Below are 22,496 nucleotides of genomic sequence, written 5' to 3'. Positions count from 1 at the left end.
ATGGCTGGGTGCCTGTTGCATTGGGACAACCCAGATATCCACTTTACCTGCATCGTTGAGCTGGTTCTGGGAGTGAAGTGGAGCAGGCAAGGAAGAACAGGGGGCAACCAGGTTTTGAAGTCACCAGGCCTCACCAGGCCCAGGGCTATAAAACAAAGCGTTAGCGACATGTGCAGACTGCTTTAGCTAGCAATTTTGCAGTGTTGTCTTGCCCTTTGTAAAAACACACTTCCAATATCCTGCAACTGATACAGAATATGCAAATATTATCAAATTAAAAACGCACACACAAATATTTATCCATTGACTACGTTTATTTGAGTCTATGAAAATACAAATCCCTTTCAATGTTCACAATGGTTTTTATTTTAAACATTTCACTTAAAAACAGGGCTGCTCACTCGTCTCAGACAGTGACCCCCAAACTAACACTTTGCTCACCAGCTCAAACCTGATGGCCAATTCCAGAGGCTCCCGGCACTGACATCATACCAAAGCAGATGCCCTGGCCCAAGGCAATTCCTTAATTTATTTGGTTCACATTAGGTTTAGAGGTTATCCAAATATTTCCAGTTTTAATTCAAGCTACTTCTACACTGAAGGTTGCAAAGCTCTTGTTTACCCACTCTGCAAAGAGCTTTGGCAGCGTGCATGTTTATTAAGATATTACAGACCCGTATTAGTATGTGAGCCTGTCGGAAAGATCTAAATAGGAAAAAAGCAGGCAAATCCATTTTGCAGGAGACCTGGAGGAATTAGATAAAGAAAAGGGAGCTCTCCCGATTTGTGCATATTAAGGAGCAGAGCTATCAGATACCAGGCTTAAGCAGCCTTCAGGACATAAAAAGGTAAAGCTAGGCAGAACCAATTGCTATTAAGCTCAAGGCAAGAAACACCCCCAGGCTGAAGGGAGAAGAACGTGCGCTGCCATCTACAGATACATGGTCCTTGTGTGTGCAGTGCCAGAGGCAACAAGGCCAGTACATCGCAGGAGACAAGCAGCAACTCTCAAAAAGGACACACCTTCGCAGTGAGTCCAGGCAGAAGATCTGTCGAAGGAACCCCTGCTGCCTGGGACCATCGTTATCTCTCTGCTGGCGCCGTGGGCGAGAAATTCAAGCGCAAACACCACGGCATAGAACAGGAAGAGAAGCAGGTGCTTACTTGTATTAGACCCCAGATAAGCCGGTCTCTAACCCAGAAATCAAGCAGCGGGGTTTAAAAAGGACTGAAAGGCTCACTGGACACAGGACTAAGAGAGTAGCAAGCAGCAGCTCCTTTGGCTAGGATTGCAGCACTTGAGCACTAGACACAGCAGACGAGATGTTACAAAAGCTGGCCGCGAACACTGGCCTACTCCACTGGGTAGCAGCAGGACAAGAAATGCCGGTGGAAATGGATGCTGACAGCAGAGACCTCTTGCTTTGGGATCCTAGGTGCAGCTCAAAGACCCTCAAGGTCACAGGCCTCTACCCTCTCTCCTGTGCAAAGGTTACTAGGGAGGTATATTCTCCTAGACTTGTCAAAGCACTCCATCTGTGAAGACAAGTCTTTTGCCTCCAGCTGTTTTGCCCCACCCCTTAGAAATGGGCAGACAACCATCAACTTTAGCTAACTGCCCACTGACTTGCATAAATGCTGAACATTTCTTCTGTAGGGTCTTATGGCACTCCACTTAAACCTTAGGGCTCACCTGAAGGGATAATAAGGTATGAGTGGTACCGGGAAAAGGGATGGAAAGGATACAACCACAAGAGGCATTCTTATCCCAAACTGTCCTTTCCCCGCACCAGTTAGCTGTCTCCAGGAGATATTTCTGGAAACTCCTTATAGATCTCTTGGATTATCATTTTGTCCATCTGGCACTGCTGATTCTCCTCCTCTTCCACCATGATGCGCTGCAAGGTCCTCTGCAAGTCAGTGTAACGGTGCTTGTGCTGCAGGTATGGCGTCGACCGGATGATAGAATGCATCAGAGACAAGTATTCCATCCGCAGCTGCGGGAACAGAAGACATCGAAAAGGGCTTTAGCAGCAACATAAACACAAGCGGAAACACAGACATTGGAAAACAACCTGTTCGTCACGCGCAAGACTGCAGCACAAGCAATCGCAAATAGAATAGGCTCATAGGTGAAAGATTCTTCTGCGATCTTTGTTTTCCCCATTGGTCCATAGGGGCCCTCACTTTCAGAGGAGTTCTGGAAATCTATTTAGCCAACCAATCGAAATAGCTGAATGGCTTTCAAATACTAGTCAACTGGACTCGGACTCAGGTGGCTCAACAAACAACATCCCAGTGCTAGATTTGCCTCTTCCATTTCAAGCAGCTTCAGGGATGAGAACAATTACTCAACTAACCCTGGCCAGAAAGAATGCAGACTCTAGAATATACAGCCTCATTGCTTTACACAGGGGAGAAAGGAGATGGTAGATAATGCTTTAGAGAAACATTCCTCTAGGTTTCAGGCTCACTGTGTGAAGCCAAAAAATGAGACAGCTAAAATCCCCAACCTTGACCGGCCAAAGGCCCAATAAACTGAAAAGCCCTCCTCTGAAAAGAACCTGTCAGCCATGCATATTTATTGGTCTTGTGGTCTAGCCTATTGGAAAAAGTTTGAGATGGGTGACAGCTTTAAGAACAGATGTTCTTTGCAACTATGAAATATAAAAATATATGTTATGCATGCATAATTCAGGCTTTTAGTGAATCACTAGAAAAAGTAGTTCAGCAATGGAAAGACTAGAACAAAACACAACCTTTGTGCCCATTTGAGCTTTTGGAGCACAAATGCTATCAGGATGATATTAAAGCGATTTCAGAATAAAGATGCCAAAATATTGGTGCCCCAAACCCATTAGAACTTCATTGCAAAACAGGAGCACATTGAATTGGTCCTGGGAGGCAAATACAGACTCACAATTAGATGACCATTAGTCATCAACAGGTGGTTCAGGACCTAATACAGCCGTACCTTGGATCCCAAACGCCTTGAAAGTTGAACGTTTTGGCTCCTGAATGCCACAAATCTGGAAGTGAGTGTTCTGGTTTGCGAATGTTCTTTGAAACCTGAACGTCTGACGGAGCTTCTGTGGCTTCCAATTGGCTGCAGGAGTTTCCTGCAGCCAATCAGAAGTCACGCTTTGGTTTCCAAACATTTTGGAAGTTGAACGGACTTCCGGAACCGATTCCGTTCAACTTCCAAGGTACAACTGTATTGGGTTGTGGCCTGATCTATGGTGAGTCACAACAGCAGTGTTTCCACCACACAAATATATGGCTGAAAACTTAAGCAGTCCTCAAATGCATGTTTGGGTTGAAGATGGGCCCTGTGTCTGAAAAGGTTGAAGACTGCAGTTCTAGAACATTGGCATAATGTGCTTCTAGCATTCCATCACTACCAGGAGATGCACCTTCATTATACAGCAAGTGTAGCCTCAGAGCCTGTACACAAACCCCACCGACAAAAGGTAGAAGCTGTAGCACTGGCTGTCCCTTTTGGCTTCTTAAGAGCTTTACTTTTTCTTAAAATTAAAAAAAAGCATCTTTCTAACCCTGCTGGATGCGAATATGTGCTTTTAAGTGTGTGGCAAATGCCTGCAAGCTGGAAGAGCTGCCTATCCATTCAGACACACACCAGGAAGCTTCTACCTCTTCACACATGTTCAGTTCTGCCTCTCTTTTTTCAAACTTCCAAAGAGGAGGCTTTCTTTTTCTTTCTGTAAGTACCTTTTCTCCAGGGGAGAGATCTGCAATCTGCCTCACAATTATGTCGATCATCACCATCATGTCTGTGTGGTAGAAGATGTTTGCCGTGTCCTTGCTGGCAAAGATGTCCTGTAGAAATTTCAGCACAGAGTGGGGCGGCTGCGGCTGGTGCTTGAAGATGCACACAGGGTCGTCTGATCACAAGTTAGAGAGAAAGAAGCTTGTTGTGACATGCATAGACACGAGCTCCCTTTAGCCGAAGGAAGCAATTTATACACAATGTGCGTGGACGGAGAGGCTTAGCTAGTTTCTGAGCAGCAAAGAAACCAGTCTCTTGAAGAGCAGAGAGATTTCCCTCCCCATTGCAGTACTGCCCTAGGAGGAGAGAGAAAGCTTTCCACAAGTGCATTACCCTCGCCTTGTATTCTCTATCAGTGCCTCTCTGTCAGGGAACTGCCATCGGAAGAACAGGTGGTGGGAGGGCTCCAGGAGGATAGAAGAGATTCAGCAGCCGAAGAGGGAACCAGTAGGGGGGGAGCAGGAGCTTCCAGGGACAGGAAGTCGGAGGGGAGGCTCTGGGACACTTCCAGTGAGAACAGTGAGGAGGTATCAAGGCTCCCTTTAGCGACCCCCACCCCTCGCCGGAAGCTGTCACGCAGGGAATCTAGGAGACGCGTTTCCGTCAAGCAGCTTTTATGCTGGAAACGTTTCCGCAAGCGCCCACTGTCGGATTCTACCAGTGACTAACGGAGCCATGTGCAAGGGCTCCGCTCAAGGGAGAGCTTTGCTACGTTAAGCAAACCCCGAGGGACTAATCCTTTTACGCACAAGTAGCTCATTGTCCCATCACAGCAATCCGACAGTCCCTGAAAGCGCTTGTGCAAGGAGAGGCATCATGAGCAACCCAACCAGAGCCGGAGAAGGGGAAGCAGCTGCAGCCGTTCCAAGCCTGGAAGAAAGGTACAGGATGTTGGAGATGCAGTTAGCCCTGCAAACCGCTAGGCTGGAGGAGAGGAGGGCGCAAGATGCAGAGATGGGAAAAGCCACCCAAGTCTCAAGGAAGGTGCCGGGACTGGTGCAGAAATTTGGGGGTGATCCCAGGAACTACCAAGCCTTTAGGCCAGAGATGCAATATGCCCTTAATCTGCAGTTTGATGATTTTCCTGATGAGGAATCGAGGGTGGGATTTGTGATTGGCCATCTAGAAAAAGGGGCGAGAGACTGGGTGCGGCCCCTGATGGCAGCCAATAACGAGGTCCTAAAGGACACAAGGAAGTTTTTTCGCGCCATGGATCTGATGTTCTCCAGTGAGATTGAGCAGGGAGTGGCGCGCAGACAGTTAATGGCGTGTAAGCAAGGGAACCGATCTGTCCGTGAGTACTGGACTGAGTTCACCATGTTGATCCATAAATTAAATTGGGATTTGTCTGTGGAACCGATACAAATGCTGTTCGAAGAAGGATTATCTTCGGCAGTAAAGGATGAACTTTCCCGGGCGCCCAGGGCAGAGTCTATGGACCATTTGACTAAATCTGCGCTGGCCATAGGAGCACGCCAGGAAGCCAGAGCCCTGGAGAAGCGGGAAGCGAAAGAGGAGCGTTGGAGGGATTTCCGCATTCCAGAGATTCCAGAGCAGCCTTCCCAGCCAGCAGAGCCGATGGAAATCGGAACAGCGCGCGCGCGCGCAGTTTCAAACCCCAGCGAAGGGCGGAAGAAGGAGGGGAAAGGCGCCAAGAAATGTTTTCTCTGCCAACAGCCAGGTCACTTTGCCAGGGTTTGTCCGCAGAGAAAGGAATGGCAAGGAATGGCGGGAGCTGTTGGGGAGGAGGCGGAGGGGGCTAAGGAGTCAGTAAAAGCCAACGCCTGGCTGGGACCATCAGGGCACAGCAGCCAGGCCAAGGATCAGTGAATGTGCCCATGCCGGAACCGCCAAAACCAGCGCTAGTAATAGAGGTGTTGTTAGAGCTGGCAAACGGACACCCTCTACAAGTTAAGGCGCTATTAGACTCAGGCAGCTCCTGCAACTTTATGAGTAAGGAGTTTGCAGCCGCACACCAGATACCAACCATCCCTTTAAAAAATCCCCTGCAGGTGACCACGATTGATGGGAGGGCGCTGTTGGGAGGAGAAGTTAACCAGCAGACTGTCCCCATGACAATGAGGGTGGCAAGACACACAGAACTGATAGCGTTTAATATAGCCACTTTGGGAGGAGCGCCCATCATTTTGGGGATGAGCTGGCTAGCGCTGCATGATCCGCTTGTGGGATGGCATCAGAGAGTGGTTTCCTTTGGGTCAGCACATTGTATGGGACACTGCACGGAAAAGGGGGGCCAAGTAGGTACCCAGGCCACGTTAGCAAAGATAGAAGCAACGGATCAAGGTAGGGTACCACGACAATATGCAGATTTTGCCAACGTCTTCAGCGAAAGGGAAGCAGATAAACTACCCCCGCACAGACCCTTTGACTGCCAAATCAACTTACTCCCAGGAGCACAATTGCCAGTGGGCAAGGTGTATGCAATGTCAGACAGGGAGATGCAGGAGTTAAGGGAGTTTATTGACAAAAACCTCAAGCGTGGGTTCATCAGAGAGTCACGAGCGGTGGGGGGTAGCCCAGTGTTCTTTGTGGACAAAAAAAAATTCAGACAAACCAAGATTAATTGTGGACTTCCGGGCCCTAAACGCAGTGTCCGAACCCGTGACTTTCCCTATGCCCAGAATTGATGACATTCTTACCCGGGTGAGAAAAGGGAAGATTTTTACCAAGCTGGACCTGAGGGGGGCGTATAACCTGATACGTATGAGAAAGGGAGATGAGTGGAAAACCACTATGTTCACCCCCTTGGGGGCCTTTGAGTACTGCGTTATGCCTTTCGGCCTCCAGGGGGGATCGGCAGTATTTCAATCATTCATGAATCACGTCCTAGGACCATTGCTTTACAAGAACTGCGCTGCGTTCTTAGATGATGTACTGGTGTACTCAGAGGATGAAGAGCAGCATGTGCGAGATGTACGAGAGGTACTGAGCAAACTGCAAGAAAACCAGCTGTGGGTGAAACTGGAGAAGTGTCAGTTTCACACCAGGGAGGTGGAATTCCTAGGGTACCGGTTGTCAGACAAGGGGCTGGCCATGGATCCTAGCAAGGTGCAAGCGGTACTGGAATGGAGGCCTCCGAAAACTAAGAAAGATGTGCAAAGGTTTTTGGGGTTCGGAAACTTCTATCGGAAGTTCATCAAGAACTTTGCCCACTTAACAGCCCCCATCACGGATTGTCTCAGCAGTAAGAAGAAATTTGTCTGGACGGAAGAAGCGCAGCGAGCATTCGAAAGTTTAAAGAGGGCGTTTGCTTCGGAAGAACAACTCTTACACGTGGATCTGCAGCAGCCGATGAGGGTGGAAACCGACGCGTCTGACAGAGCGGTGGGCGCCGTACTCCTACAGCCGGGACAGGATACGTCAGAATGGAGACCGTGTGCCTTCTTCTCGAGGAAATTGAACAAATCCGAGAGGAACTATACCGTGTACGACAGAGAACTACTCGCCATCCATGAAGCGTTCAAGAGATGGAGACACCTGTTGATTGGGGCGCAACACAAGGTTCAAGTGCGGACAGATCACAAAAATCTAGAATACTGGAGGACAGCCCGAGTATTGAACCAGAGACAAGTAAGATGGGCGCAAGAGTTCTCCAAGTTCAATTTTGAAATTCGCTACGTGCCAGGGGCAGAGAATGTCAGAGCGGACGCTCTCTCCAGAAAACCTGAGTACTTAGAGGGGGAAGGACCGGCGGAAGAAGTCCACGACGAGGTTCTGATAGAAACGTTCCATCAGCGTTTCCCAAGAAAACCGCAGCCGATGGAGCGATTTAGGAGGGAATACTTCGGAACCACTGATGAGGAAGGGGTGTTTGAAGGGTTCCCAGAGTCAGGGAGTGAGGAGGCGGCATACTCCGACGAAGAAGAGGAAGACGGGGAAGGAAATGGGAGGCAGTGGCTAGAAGTGTTTGAATCCTCTGAGGACGAGGAGAGTTCCTTCCGAGGCTTTCCAGCCTCACCGCCTGTAGAAGGGGAGGCGGGAGGGGCTAGAGGGGGGCCTGGAGGGGAGGTGGATGTCAGGGAACTGCCATCGGACGAACAGGTGGTGGGAGGGCTCCAGGAGGATAGAAGAGATTCAGCAGCCGAAGAGGGAACCAGTAGGGGGGGAGCAGGAGCTTCCAGGGACAGGAAGTCGGAGGGGAGGCTCTGGGACACTTCCAGCGAGAACAGTGAGGAGGTATCAAGGCTCCCTTTAGCGACCCCCACCCCTCGCCGGAAGCTGTCACGCAGGGAATCTAGGAGACGCGTTTCCGTCAAGCAGCTTTTATGCTGGAAACGTTTCCGCAAGCGCCCACTGTCGGATTCTACCAGTGACTAACGGAGCCATGTGCAAGGGCTCCGCTCAAGGGAGAGCTTTGCTACGTTAAGCAAACCCCGAGGGACTAATCCTTTTACGCACAAGTAGCTCATTGTCCCATCACACTCTCTTTATAGAAAATTGGCATAAACTGTATTGTGACACATGGGTCATACAACTGTAACATTTCGCTTACCCCCTAAGACACCTACTTCTTCCCTGGACCACTTCACTGCCGCTCCGTACATGAAAAAGTGTAAGTGCAGGACATATACTCCTGCACAAGGGACAAAGACGGTAGCTGCAGGGAGGCGTTCAAGGAGAATCTTGCTTAAGTCTTGGCATTTGAGAAATAAACTCAAAGTGAGATGTCAAGAGTAGGCTTTCTAGCAACAACTAAGGATCTGAAAGGAGGCCACGGCAAGGAGATTCAAAAGCTAAAAACAGCCTGCAGTGTGCTAAGAACATCATTTTCAGTCTGGAAAAGGGCTTAAACCAGGAATAAAGTAGAAGCATGAAACACAGGAAGTCATTTAAGAGCAAATCAACAAAGTAAAGGGAGCCTGAACACACACACTAGCAAGCAGGACCCCCATGCTCCTAAATACATTAGTCCACACAATCCTTTGTTAGGAAGGCATAGGTAGAATACTTAAGGAATTAGAGAGTGTAGGGAAAAGCTCTCCTGCTTTAATGAAGTGCTTTACAATAGGCTCTACAGCAGACTCAACACAATGGTCAGCGCTGACAAAGTATTCTATAGGTGGGCTACTTGAAAAGCTGGTGGGTTGGGAGAGAAAGAAAACACAACAGGATCCCCTAAGAAGCTAGACTCTGGAGGTTTTTGGTTCACAGAGTGTGCCAACAGGGAAGAAAATCCAGATGTTGAGACATACACAACCACTCACAAACCCTGGTTTCAAAATATCCCTGGAGGTTGGGCACAAAGAGAATCAGTATAGATCCAAAGCTGATGACAAGACCAGTTTGTCGAACCATAAATCCTTTTGAAAGAGGGAAGGGAAAAGCAGAGGCAAAATACAGAACAAAGGTGGGAGTCCCTTGGGTTTATTACAGTGACTACCAGGGCTAGAAAGCATGCTTTTAAGTAGTGGGGAGGGTTATTAGGATTTCACATCAGCTACCAGATCCTTTATTCAATACCATCTTTCCTGGTTATACAGATCTCAAAATCCCTGAGAAACAGCTGCACAGAGCTTTGCACTAAATATTTATTATACTTTTATTCTGCTTCGCAACCAAGACACTCCAAAGTGACTGCAAACAGCTATTAAAAATTCAGTTTCCAAAAATACAGTTCTAAGGACACCACGGTTAAGATGCTGGGGGAGCTGCACTCCATACGGCGCTTTGTCTAGTTCTACACACCTAGAATACAGCTCTTTGGCCAGATAAGGTCACTGCATGCCATTCTGCCACTAACTGAGCAATTACCTGCATTCCAGCAGGTCAATCTCCTTATACCACAAAGGCAGAACCGACTCCCCTGGCCTAGAAACTTTAAAAGGCAGAAAACTTCACGGGAGCTTAGAAACTGTTTGCCAATTATTCCTCCTCTGCAATGTCAGCAGGTGCCACTCTTCAGATCTACTTGGCCATTAGTGCTGCTGTTATCTCGAAACAGTAATAGAAACCTGCAGACAAACTCACCCGCACGATTCAAGAGAAGAAGAAGTTTTTCTGTGAAGGTTTTGACATTGGGGTGCTTGCTCACGGTAACCATGATCACATTATGCTCAGGCACTAGGAAATAAAACAGGCTTTATTAGAAGTGACCAGCTGCCTATAACTGGCTCAGTTACAATACCTATCAGTGATGGAAAAAAAGAGATGGGGGGAAGACACATCTCCACTGCCCACCCCCAACTTCTGGAGTGTCGTGATGCAAAGTAGGGGTCTCTCTCTATAAGTGGAGGGTCTCTGTGCCAATCAGAATGCCGCTTATTCAGGAGCCTACAATGTGTGGGAATCTTTTATTAGTAGAGGAGGCTCCCTGCTTCATAGTCATCCTCCACAATGGGGATAGCAACATGAGTAATGGTTTGTCTCTGCTTGTGTTTAAGGCTTGCAACCAAGCAGAATGACTGAACAGGGCTAGTGTTGTTTACCCCACAGTGATCACTCGACTCGGATGCACATCCCACTTCCATCAGCTCTCACAAACACAAACACATCAATATCATAATGCTGCTACCTAAGATGGGACTGCACCGGGAATGCCATGTACAGCCACTGCAGAGCTGAAGCAAGATCACAATAAAAAGGGTTGCCAGAATTATCAAAGGAATGGAGGCAAGGGACTTTTTAGTTTAGAGAAAAGGCAAGTAAGAGGAGACATGACAGAGGTGTATACAATTATGCTTGGTGTGGAGAAAGTAGATAGGGAAAGGGTGTTCTCGCATAATACTAGATGTCAAGCTGATTAATATTCTATGGCCTTTTAAATGTGTTTGGGGGGTGGCTTATGCTTTTGTTTTTGTTCTAACTGCAGTGGTACCTCGGTTTACGAACTTAATCCATTTCAAAAGTCCGTTCTTAAACCAAAACTGTTCTTAAACTGAGATACGCTTTCCCTAATGAGGCCTCCTACTGCCGGTGGCCTTCCACCGTTTGGATTCCATTCTTAGACTGAGGTAAAGTTCTCAAACCAAGACACTACTTCCGGTTTTGCAGAGTTTGTAAACCAGATTGTTCTTAGAATCATAGAATCATAGAGTTGGAAGAGACCACAAGGGCCATCGAGTCCAACCCCCTGCCAAGCAGGAAACCGGACCGGACCGTTAACGGTTCTTAAACCGGACCGTTCTTAAACTGATGTACCACTGTATTTATTTGCACTTTGATCCTGTATTTTTATCTTGTGAACTGCCCTGAGATCTTTGGATGAAGGGTAGTATATTTAATAAATGAACAAATGAAATGAAATGAAGTAACAAAGACATGGTGAAAGCAAATCAGAATGACTGTTCACTGTCATATAACTTCCTTGTGAACCAATCAGGACCAATGTTCAGTAAACAACTGACACTGTATAACCTCTGTATAAACTTTCTGTAAGCGTGTCAAGATGAATGCACAATAAATATGTCATCTGGAGAAACCCTGGCTGTAAGAAGCCTTGTTATGATGCAACCAGTGCTGTAATGTAGTTGTCCGTTAAAAATGCCATTTTATACATGTGTCCCCTCCGCAATCTTTGGGCTGTCACCTGTATCCTCCATTTATTAGTTTTCTTTATTACTTTATACACCTGAAAAAAAAAAATCAATACCACTACTTTCTTTTTTTAAAATATAGCTTTTTGTTCTTTTCATACATGAAACTACTGAATTTGCTACTAGCCATTATCAAGCATTAAAGCCATGGAAGCCTGTATTCAAAATCTGGTCGAAGATTCTAGAACAAATGTTTAACTTATACAATACACACTTCTTCATTTCTACTGTGTGCGTTTGCATCTAGTCACTGCATCAGGCACTGTTTCAAAACAGGGGCTCACAGCTTGCTCCTGAAATAGTCATCAGGGTTTGTGCTGCAAAATTCAGCTGCAGAAATATGTCTTGCTAGGTAATGTGAAGCTCCCTGCTCTCCAGTCAGCAAACTACACCTGCTCAACCAAGAAGCCAAGATTATTCAGACAACCATATAGAAAATTGAGCTTACTTACGCTACACCACCACAGGGGATGGGAAGACGCCAAAAAGAGGCGCAGACAATGCCACGCAGTGGAGGCCCACCGCTATTTCGGCACATTCCATAATTGATGCCATTCTATCACACAGCATGGGCATGGAAGTGCAGGAGGAAGCGACAGGAGTAAGTAGTCAGCAGCTCCCTTCCTCCCTGTGAAAAAGCTAGTATTTCACAGTCTGGTTTAAGTTTAATTTTGAATGTTTCATACTCACACCCTGAACAACTTGTAATGAAGGCAGCAAATGAATGCAAATGATTATTTTTTTTAAAAAAACCAACAACATTGAGTTGCCATAGCCTCTGTCCAATCAGAGCTACCATTGGTCTGTCTGAGTCACCTGACTTTGCACCAGCTACCTCCCACCCCTTGTTTCATGGACAACAATCTCATTACTATTCATGTGTAGGGAGGGATATTTTTAAGGATTTCTTTCTATTTTATTTTATGTTTTTGTGCTTTATTCCTTAAATAAATAATCTTATTCCTTAAGATTGTGCTGCCACTTTTACATGATTTTTTCCTTCTTCATTATTTATGCTTTTTCAACTGCATGTTGCTTTGGAAGGCCTAGGATGGAAGAGATACATGGTTATAATAAGAATTTGGGCTTATTTGTTTTTGTTTCAGAACCATACAATATGGCTATATATGAACTGGGGAGGGAAACCCATAAGGATGGAAGAAGGCAACTGATTCTGTCTTGCCATCCCTTGCAATTTGCAAATGACCTCAACTTGCCATGGTGACGTCTTTGCCTCCATTACTGCTCCCTCCATCTGCACTTACTGAATGCTGTGTCTAATACTAGTTGGCACTCTTAGGGCAAATCAGAGCAAGACAACAGAAAGGTAGAGATGTGTCAGGGAAGAAAACGGTAGAACCTCTACATGTTGGGAAATATCTGTAACATTTCAGAAAGCGTCGTGCCGAAGACAACACACACACACACACACACACACTGAACAGGTTTCAGAGAAGCAGAATTTGTGGCCTTTTCTGCATTACACACTCTGGTGGCTTGAAAGACATAGACTTTTTTCCACATAAAAAGAAATGCAGTCCAAAAAGAGGCTGAGCATTAGTTTCTAAGTTTATGACTAAGTTCCAGTTTCCCACTGTACCCCAGGTGGGCACAAAATAATTCATATAAATGCTCTGCCCGTCAGGTGAAACAGTGTAATTACTGAAACTAGCCAGCACTGAAAGAATAAAACTGTAATGAATAAAAGGGAAGAAAAAAATAGACTTAAATCCATTTCTATTAGGTGATTAATAATGCAACAGATTTATTTATTTACACACACACACACTTTACTATAACCCATATCTTAATGATGTTATCCCTTAAATACTACGTGGCAAATTACTGGATGTGTTTATAGCTGCTTAATCCATTCCACTTCATGAAGCCAAGGTGGAAAGGCATCCCATGCAAAAGCAGAAAGCAATTAAGGCAAGGCCATGAGAACTTGGCAGCGTAATAATTTGCCAAGATATTCAGGATTAACAAGATGCAGCCTGATACCATGGTGTGTTTTGACCTGCTTATGACTGCCCACTCAAAAAATTACATTAAAAAGTGCCTGCAATCACCAACAGCAAGGCTAAGCTAAGCTGCTTCCCAAAAGGCTCAGCCTGGCAGGAACAAGGGGAGATCAAGTATTCCTGGAGAAAGTGCTGCCCAGCAGAATACCATTATAAGGAATAACCTACAATGCGTCTACAGCTAATGAAATTCACAAGGCACAGCAAGGGATAAGCAGAACACCTGCCAATCACCAAAAGGAGGAAGATGCCCAGTTAACTGCATTGCTAAGGACCCAGTACTTGTTACAACAAAGTCTCAGACTGGAATTTCCTCCCAGCAACCCAGCTTTGAGTCTCCACATTTCATGGAGCACAACTATGAAAGCGCAGTTCTCACATGCACACTTTACCTATTGGGGAAAGCAGGGAGGAGGAGGATGAAACTGTTTTTGATCGTCCACAGGTTAATATTGACAGGTTAATATTAAACAATGAGCATACAGGCAGTAGGGGGAAACACGTATAGGTGTTTATATCCTACCAATAGAAGCCTCCAAGTCAAGACAGTAGAATAGGCATGCTCATTTTTAAAAAGGAGCCATAGATGTAGTGGGCAAAAAGGAAACCGAGTGGAAAGAGAAATGGGGGGAAGGGCATACTGTGGACATCAAAGAGGGCACAGTGCCAAACAAACCAGGATTCTCCAATGGAACAACTTCATCCACAGAATAATTTTGGGGGGGCAGTGCCGGCCTCAAACTAATTCCACACTGAAGACATACCATCAGGGAAGCATCCTACATAGAAAGCATGATCATAATGCATGACTTCAATGTGCCTTACACAGACTGGGCAAGTGTGTGTTCTGACTCGGACAAAGCGGCAAAATTTATAGACACCTCAAATGACAGTGCCCTAGAAGAGCTGGCCATTGAACTGGCTAGAAAGGAGGTGACTGTGGATTTAATCCTGAATTGTACCAAGATGTGTGCATGTTGCTGAGCCAATTGGAAATACTAATCACAGCGCAAAAGGAGAGCTCTGATAGGTCAGTGTAAAGTTCCAAGGGGAAAACTGCCAACCATGTTTACCAAGTTGGCAGAAAAGTGTTCCCTCTCGAGGAAGAGGTGCAGAAATGAGAGCTTGCTGGCTAGTCTGGAAGCAGTTTAAATCTCCCTTAATAATACCTGAGCTCATATTTTCAGAAATGTAAATCTGCTCCCCTTCCACCTGTAGAGCATGGCCAAGTGTCTTATTTAAATCTGTATCTTACCCATTCCAAAACCTAGACAGAGGCTTCTTGCAACTTAAACAAAGTACAGTGAAAGATCTTCCACAGCTCACTGCAAACCTTGGCATCGTCTCAGCTGGGAAAACTTTTATTACTCACCTGGAATGTGAAGGTTAAAAGCCAGAAGAACATTAATGAACAGATCAGGCAGCTGGTCTGTGGTGTCTGATGGCAACCCATCTTCAATCACATCCAACAGAAACTGGACAAACTGGGAATTGAGGTGCTCTGTGCAAAATAAAACATGTTTAGAAATGTTTTTGTTCTGTTGTCGTTTTTAAAAGACTCCACAGGGGATGTGATTTCTGGTATGCGGAGCAAAACTATAAGTCCAGCCACTACATTTCACAAAGCTGAGTAGCAAATGAGAAACTGGGGTTATTCATTTTTGGGTTGTATTTAAGTCCTATTCAGAGTAGATCCACTGAAATAAATGAAACTATGTTAGTCATGTCCATGTGATAAAGACAGGTGGAGTCTCCTTCTTTGGAGGTCTTTAAGCAGAGGCTTGACAACCATATGTCAGGAGTGCTCTGATGGTGTTTCCTGCTTGGCAGGGGGTTGGACTCGATGGCCCTGGTGGTCTCTTCCAACTCTATGATTCTATGATTCTAGGAAGTCTGTATCTGATGTGCATTAAATGGGTCATATTGTATTGTATTCGTATTAAGTAGGTGCACAGCAGTCACCAAGGCCAAACAGTTCCATTAACTGAGGACCCAAACTAGATGATAAAAGAGGGGTAATCCAAATATGAATCCCTGTTATGCCCTCACCCCATCCACCTGCTGGTTAAACACAGCTCTTGGGGAGAGGGACTAGGATTGGTAACTATGGTGCTGGGAGACGGAGATTTCACCCCTTTCCTCTTGCATATTTTCTCTTGAAAAGTTGCTCCTCCCAAGCTGCTGTTTGCCCTGAAAGGGTGGTTTACTGAGAGCCAGTGTGGTGTAGTGGTTAGAGTGCCTGGGCTAGGATCTGGGAGACCAGTGTTCAAATTTCCACTCAGCCATGAAACTCACTGGGTGACCTTGGGCCAGTCTCTCCTGCTCTCATCATAACCTAGTGCACAGGGTTGTTGTGAGGATAAAATGAGGAGGAGAACTATGTATGCTACTTTGAGCTCCTTGGAGGAAAGGTGGGGTATAAATGAAATAGACAGACACAGACTGTGGAAGGACGGAGTTGAAGGCTTAGGGCCATTTATCAGCTAATAAGAAAGATATGGCTGCCCTCCAACAAATGTCCTGACTGATCTCGGGGAAGCTGAATTCAACACACAGTTCTGAAGGGAAGACCAAGCAAGTTTTCACTCATCTGGGCTCCATCCAGTTCTCATATTCCCTGTAAGCATTTTGGTGAGCCGTTTCCCAGACTGTGGAGAGCAATCTTGGATCAAGCTGTCTCTCTTTAATTATAGGTTAAAAAAACTGCAGAAATCCTCTGCTCAGTGGCAGCTTGCCATCCACCCCCTGTGGTGGAGCTTTTTCTCACCATAGTGATGATATGGCAGCGGTTCTCCCATACAGAATATCATAGCCAGCACCAAAGCAGAGTAGCACATCTTCTGATGGTCTGGAAAAGAAAGCCACGAGTTCAGTTACACCTGCGCCAGGGCACATGCTCATGCGATCTAAACATGGCAGGCATCTAGAACAGCCATTGAAGGAAGGCAGCTGGCTTGCTTGAAGGTCTGCTCTCTTCCTTCCCTAAGGCAAAATTTCTGCCACATTGAAAAAAGTCAAGATAGAAAAATAGATTATACAATGAATGCAGCAGATCAGAAGATATGCGTTACATTTCCGGCATGGTGTCAGCTCTTAAACTGATACCGTATTGGCCTGAATAAAAGCCGCAACCGCATATAAGCTGCACCTTTAAAATTCAAGGGGGGAAAAGAAAAAAAAAGACAATACCCAAATACAAGCAGCTCCCTTAAAATTCCACAGGCACTCACACCCGTTCCATTTTACTGTATGTGTTTCAGCAATGATATCATAACAGCCAATTTTTGTAAGGTCGCAAATTTAAGCCACATTTTAACTTTACACAGTTGAATTTTTTTTTTGGGGGGGGGGAGAGTGTGGCTTATATTTGGGCCAATATGGTACATTTCTCTTGATATTTGATACCGTCAACAAAGTCTTGAGTCTTGAAGTGGAGTATGCAAGAGCTACATGCAGAACTGTTAAGTTTAAATATAGGGAATTTGCCCACTGCCAGATGTTGCTATATAATTCTCACCATCCCCGACCCCGACCGTGCTGGCTAAAGCTGATGGGACTTGGAGTTGAACAAGATCTGGAGGTCCACAGGTTCCTCATCTCTGGTCCAAAGACCAGCATGTCACTGCAAAAGGCAAGGGCCAAGCTCCACGTCTGCTGGATTTTTCTTTTTTCTACAATCCTTGTTCTACGTTAATTCTAACTGAACTTTCAGATATCCATTCTGTCTGATTAAGGCAACAGAGTTTGATTTCTGCAGGACAAGGATGGGAAATCTGTGGCCCTTCAGATGTTGTTGGACTCCAAGTCTCACCAGCCCCAATGGTAAAGGACAATGTGAGTTGTAGCCCATCAACACCTGAGAGTCACAGATTAGCCACCCCTGCTGTTGAGCAAAATAGTAGTGACTTACTCCTTACTGCAAAGGGTGCCTCTATCCATTGGCTCTAATAGCACAAACATAATCGGCAGTAGAGGAAAGAGTCTATTCAGTCCCTGCTTTCATATTTCCTAATTCTAATCACCTCTTGTCCAATACATTTCAGATTGGTGAAATTGACTAGACCAAACCAGAAGTAAATTTTACACAAATGAAGTTCATTGTGGAGGATAAACTTGCTTTTCAAAGGAAAACCAGGTTGGTTAAGGCATTAGAGCACACATTTAAAGAAAAATGGATTTAATAAAAATTCCTGGTCTTAACTCATTGCTGATGCACATCGGGACAGGACCTCTTCTCCTATTTCTCTGACTGCTAATTGTATTATTGTAGTATTAAATTCTGATCTTGATTGCTTTTTAATAAAACAGGGGGTATGGCACATTATCAAATGCTGTGCTGGAGAAGAACAGACTTCTGCTTGCCCAGAGGAATTTCACCACTCTTCTCCCCACCCCACTTCCCAGAGCCTTCCACGGACCTCAGAGTCTTCTCCAAAAGGTATGGGGAGCCTCTGGAACAGATTTTGGGATAGTGGGGGAGGGGCTGCAAGGGGGAAGGGGGAAAGGGGAAAGGGGAGGTTCTGGGCACGATTGGAAATTTGCTCACACATTAAATTCTGCCCTTTGTATATGGATTTGTTTGTTTGCTTTTCTGTTAATTGTGTTGAGCTCCTACGTGAAAGAAAAGCAGGACAATTTAAAAAATATAATAAAACTGGGTTAAACAGCTTCCCCTACCACAAATAGTATTTCAAGATCTCGCATATATTGTAATTTGGTTTGGTGTTGTTGTTTTTTACAGCCATTCCTGTAGAACACATTTCTTTCTCATAAATCAGCAATAGTTTGGCTACAAGTCACCTGAGATTCAGACTATTCCAGGTGTGCGTTTTCGCTTCCTTTCCAGTGCACATTTGTACCTCATGCATCAACCTGTCCTGCAGCCTGCTAGCATAGCACAATTTTCACTGGCAGCATCTATACATGAGCGCTCCACAGAATCACAGCCACTGCCTTTCCTGAATCTTAATTAGTTGGCATGTTCCAGTAGGGGTTTAAATAAGAAACGCCCAATGATAGGGCATATGGCCACAATGAAATATGCACTGCACTGTTTACAAGAGATCATTAAAGCATGGAGAGGTTTACACAGCCTAGTTATTATGTGCAGCGATGAATAACCCAGTAAAAGTTGGCTCATTTCTGTATAGGCCAATACTTGGGTTATGTACTCTATGTGACGATTAGCAGGAAAGTACTTGGACTTTGAAAGTGTGGATTTGTCCATTTCTCTCTCACCATGTTTTGTTTCCCGGGTGGGTCCCAACTTTCATCTGGCACAACCATCCCCCTCTGCTGGATGTGACCGCCAGTCAGGCAGATGAACATAAGAATTTGTGGCAGGGTTGGACACAGGTTTCCCCGAAGCTCCAGAACAGGTTAAAAGGTAAAGGTAAAGGCACCCCTGCCCATACGGGCCAGTCTTGACAGACTCTGGGGTTGTGCGCCCATCTACTCAAGAGGCCGGGGGCCAGCGCTGTCCGGAGACACTTCCGGGTCACGTGGCCAGCGTGACATTGCTGCTCTGGCGAGCCAGAGCCGCACACGGAAACGCCGTTTACCTTCCCACTAGTAAGCGGTCCCTATTTATCTACTTGCACCCGGGGGTGCTTTCGAACTGCTAGGTTGGCAGGCGCTGGGACCGAGCAGCGGGAGTGCACCCCGCCACGGGGATTCGAACCGCCGACCTTTCGATCGGCAAGCCCTAGGCGCTGAGGCTTTTACCCACAGCGCCACCCGCGTCCCCCAGAACAGGTTAGGGAGCGCCAATGTTTCATATGTACCTCGCTCTGTTATTTTACCAGCAAATGTGCCCTGTAGGGGAAACTCTCGTGTCCAGACACCATCAGCTTTGTTTATGGGTGCAGCTGCCTGGGAGAAGGCCTTTGGCTGCCTGGGAAAGGAGTCAAGGAGCAGAAGCCCCAGTTAGCCAAGAGAAAGGATGAAGAAACTGGGGGAAACGATATATGATCTGACAATATGTCAACAACTCAAAAGCACCCTAAAACTAAAACAAGGAAAGAGCAGAACAATGAAACATGTTCTGCTGTATAGGGTCTCTGCTATTCAAATAGCACGCCCGCCAGTGTATGGGGATTCTAAGCAGGGAACTATTTGGGGCTGATGGGCCTTCTAAAGATATCTAGCCATCACTGCAGCAGGTTTTGCACTGGGCAGCAGTGGCAACGTACAAGCTGCCACTGGCCCCTGCTACCATTTTCTCTGGTATTGTACCCAGTAGCAGTTACTCGCAGAGGAATGAAAAGAGCTAAGGCAATTAAAGATTTGTAAGAAATATATCTGGAATGCTAGAAGCCGAATGCAATATGTAAGCTAATTCAATTATTCAGTGCATGCTAAATTCATTGATACAAAACCTTAAGATTGTTCTGAGCACCTAGTTCATTTCTCTTAAGCCATGGCAAAATCGTGCATCCTTAGCAAATGTGACCAGTCACTTTTCTATCCTGGCATATTAAAGGAGGAGGGGAAAGGGGTACCAGTAGCTCTACGAAGACTGAAAAACCACGATTCAACCCAATTCACTTTGAAGACACAGTACTGCAATTCACCAGGGGGGACCTCTGATGACTGACACTACACACAAAGCTGAGGCCAATTTATGAAGGGCAGAGGAAATGAAAACCGCATTACCCAGAGTTTTGAGTCAGCTTGAATGTTTTCTGAACTTAACCACTAAGCCAATCCTCTGGACCACAAATGCAACAAAGGAAGATTAGGACTTTGGAAGGGCTCGAAAAGTGAAGCTCATAAAAAAGGAGAGAGCAAAAGAAAAATGCAGAACTGACAGCAGTGTTGTGTCTCTATGTAGCAATGGCAAGGGACAGTTGATTACAGGAGTGGATTATAAACAGAATTGTTCTAGTTAATACTGCCTTGCTGCGTCTTATAATAAGCTTCCCCCAAAAAATACCATGTGGAAAAGATTTGCAGACTAGAAGCACCACAGGAAAGTGGCTGTCCAGGGGCAAGAAGCATCTAGCAGGAAAAGTTGGACAGCAGCCAAGGTGCTTGCATCAGCACAAGGGGAAAGCATTATTTCATCAAAAGCATCCAGAATCCATGCAGAGAGCTTTAGCCTCCAGTATTCCTCTTTAAGCACCAGGCAGGATCCAATGGAACCTGCTTGACAACAATCCCCAGCCGCCTGAGAGTTGGCATGGATTGCTCTGCTCTTTGCCATCCGCAAAAGGGATTAGATGCTCTGCAGTCTATCAGAAGACAGATCAGCCTCGATTCCCAAGTTCCAAGCAACAAAGTAAGCCTCTATCACTCCAGCACTCAAGGTCATTTTTCATGAGAGAATCTGTTTACAGTTTTGTGACAGCAACAGCAAAAAAAAGAAAGAAAAAGAAATCATCTAAGCACTGTTGCACAAAATGGCCCCTGGAAAGAAAGAAATGGCTGACATGGACCGGTGGCAAAGTATTCACTGCCCCTTGCCACTTTTTCATTGTCTCGGTGATCAGTCCTGTTTCATTGTGAAGTGTTATTTCAAATGAACTGGTAAGTGACATGAAGGGAAAGCGCTGGATAGTTTTGGCTGTCAAAATCACATACCTGTCAAGGTCTGCCATTGCTAACACATGAGCAATAGTGTGTGCACAAGATGAATGCTCCTCAGATGTGCTGTGTGGGGATAGAAAATGCTCAAGCTGAAAATAAACGTGACAGGAGGGCATGGGGCAGAATACCTTTCCAGAAGCAGATGCTTCAGTCAAACAAAAGCATATGTAATATTTATAATCTAGCCTTATGGTCTCTTCCCTTAGCAGCTTATTTGTATTGTATTTGAAGCGCGCAGAATTGAAAAACAAAACTGTTAGGGCGCAATTGCACAAAAGCTAGTTAATAGTAACCAGGAAGCAACTACTGGCCACAAAGCCAGAGGCTGACTCTAGAAGACTGGAAGGTACTATCTGTAGGGAGATCACAAAGGAACAGCCCAGGGCAGCTACCAGGAGAACATGGTCTGCACATTTGGTGACAGCTAAATTGGCTGGCCAGGTTGTGCAGGTGCTACCACACAGCTCTGGCAAGATAGACTTGTAGGAGGAAGGAAGAAACAGGAGACAAAAAAGACCTTCTTTTTCAGCGCCCCCCAGCAGAGGTCTAAAAGGGCACCTGAATTCTGAATTATCCAAGCAGTAGATGAAAAAAGGAATCCATTTGTGAGAAATACGGAGTACAGAATAAAAACATCTGCCTGTAGATGAACTTATAAATTAGTGATGTATGGAGCCAAAAGTTTATTTTTAGATGCCAGCAAGCTAGGACTAATCTTGAAATCCAGGCAAGCTTCCTGCTAGAGTGAACAATGAGAACTACAGCTTCAAGTACTGCCATCTTAACCAGCAGAAATAAACACCCTTACAGAGACTTTTGCATGCCAAGATAAAAAATGCTAACAACTTCAGACACTGTGGACAATCAATAAACTGCTGTGATAAAGAGAAAGCTCAGACATCTATAAGCATAACAAGTATAAAGTGAAGGCACAGATCATATTTGCATTGCAGCAACACAGGGAATGAATGAATGTATCACAGAGCATAGCTGGGTCGTTGCGTAAGAAGCCAGTTGCCATCTCCCAGATCACCATCCCACCCACTCAAGAACACACATCGCCCGCCTGCTCCCCATGCTAGTTCTGCTCTGTAGTTTTCCCATTTTGTTTGTGTTAAGTGTGACTGTCGGATTTTTTATACCTTCAGGGCAGAACAATCTTGGCTATCTGTATGCAGATAACAGCAGCCTGGCATTCCCTCTCAGCCCCTTGCAGCTCAGCAAGGCTTAGAGTTGCATCCGATCGAGCACAGGGCATTCATGTTCTCTAGCCTACCTTGTGCTTCTGCTGGCTTTAATTAATCCCCCCTCTCTTGTTTGCTGCTTGCACTGAGGAAAGGCCGTCTTACTCGTACATATCAACCCTATGCTTAGCACCCGAGTGTACCCCTCAAATGATTTTTGAATGCGACAAATGAAACAAAACAGAACTGTGATTTTCTTAAAGATGGCCAATGGATTCTCTTCAAAGTTTTGTTCTTCAAAGAAACTGTGTAGTGAGCCTCTGTTTAGACTTATCAAACAGATCTGTTTGCACCCTAGACA

General features: G+C 45.6%; 1 protein-coding gene across 2 annotated transcripts in view; it reads right to left on the bottom strand.

Moving 5' to 3' along the window:
* Positions 1–295: 295 nt before the first annotated feature.
* The window catches only part of NCKIPSD (NCK interacting protein with SH3 domain), a 95,686-nt gene continuing 73,485 nt past the window's right edge, over positions 296–22,496 (bottom strand). For both annotated transcript variants that reach the window (XM_079967016.1, XM_079967017.1), the window contains 5 exons: positions 16,132–16,212; positions 14,737–14,865; positions 9,776–9,868; positions 3,730–3,902; positions 296–1,997 (listed from right to left, as the gene is read on the bottom strand). In XM_079967016.1, the coding sequence (XP_079823142.1) occupies positions 1,794–1,997; positions 3,730–3,902; positions 9,776–9,868; positions 14,737–14,865; positions 16,132–16,212 (680 nt within the window). In that variant the 3' untranslated portion in view covers positions 296–1,793. The remainder of the gene's footprint in view (positions 1,998–3,729; positions 3,903–9,775; positions 9,869–14,736; positions 14,866–16,131; positions 16,213–22,496) is intronic.

The sequence above is a fragment of the Podarcis cretensis genome (assembly GCF_951804945.1).
Source record: "Podarcis cretensis genome assembly, chromosome: 2".
In the NCBI taxonomy this organism is placed as follows: Eukaryota; Metazoa; Chordata; class Lepidosauria; order Squamata; family Lacertidae; genus Podarcis; species Podarcis cretensis.
Note: the sequence above shows the minus strand (reverse complement) of the source record. Positions and strands in the feature narration are given on the sequence as shown.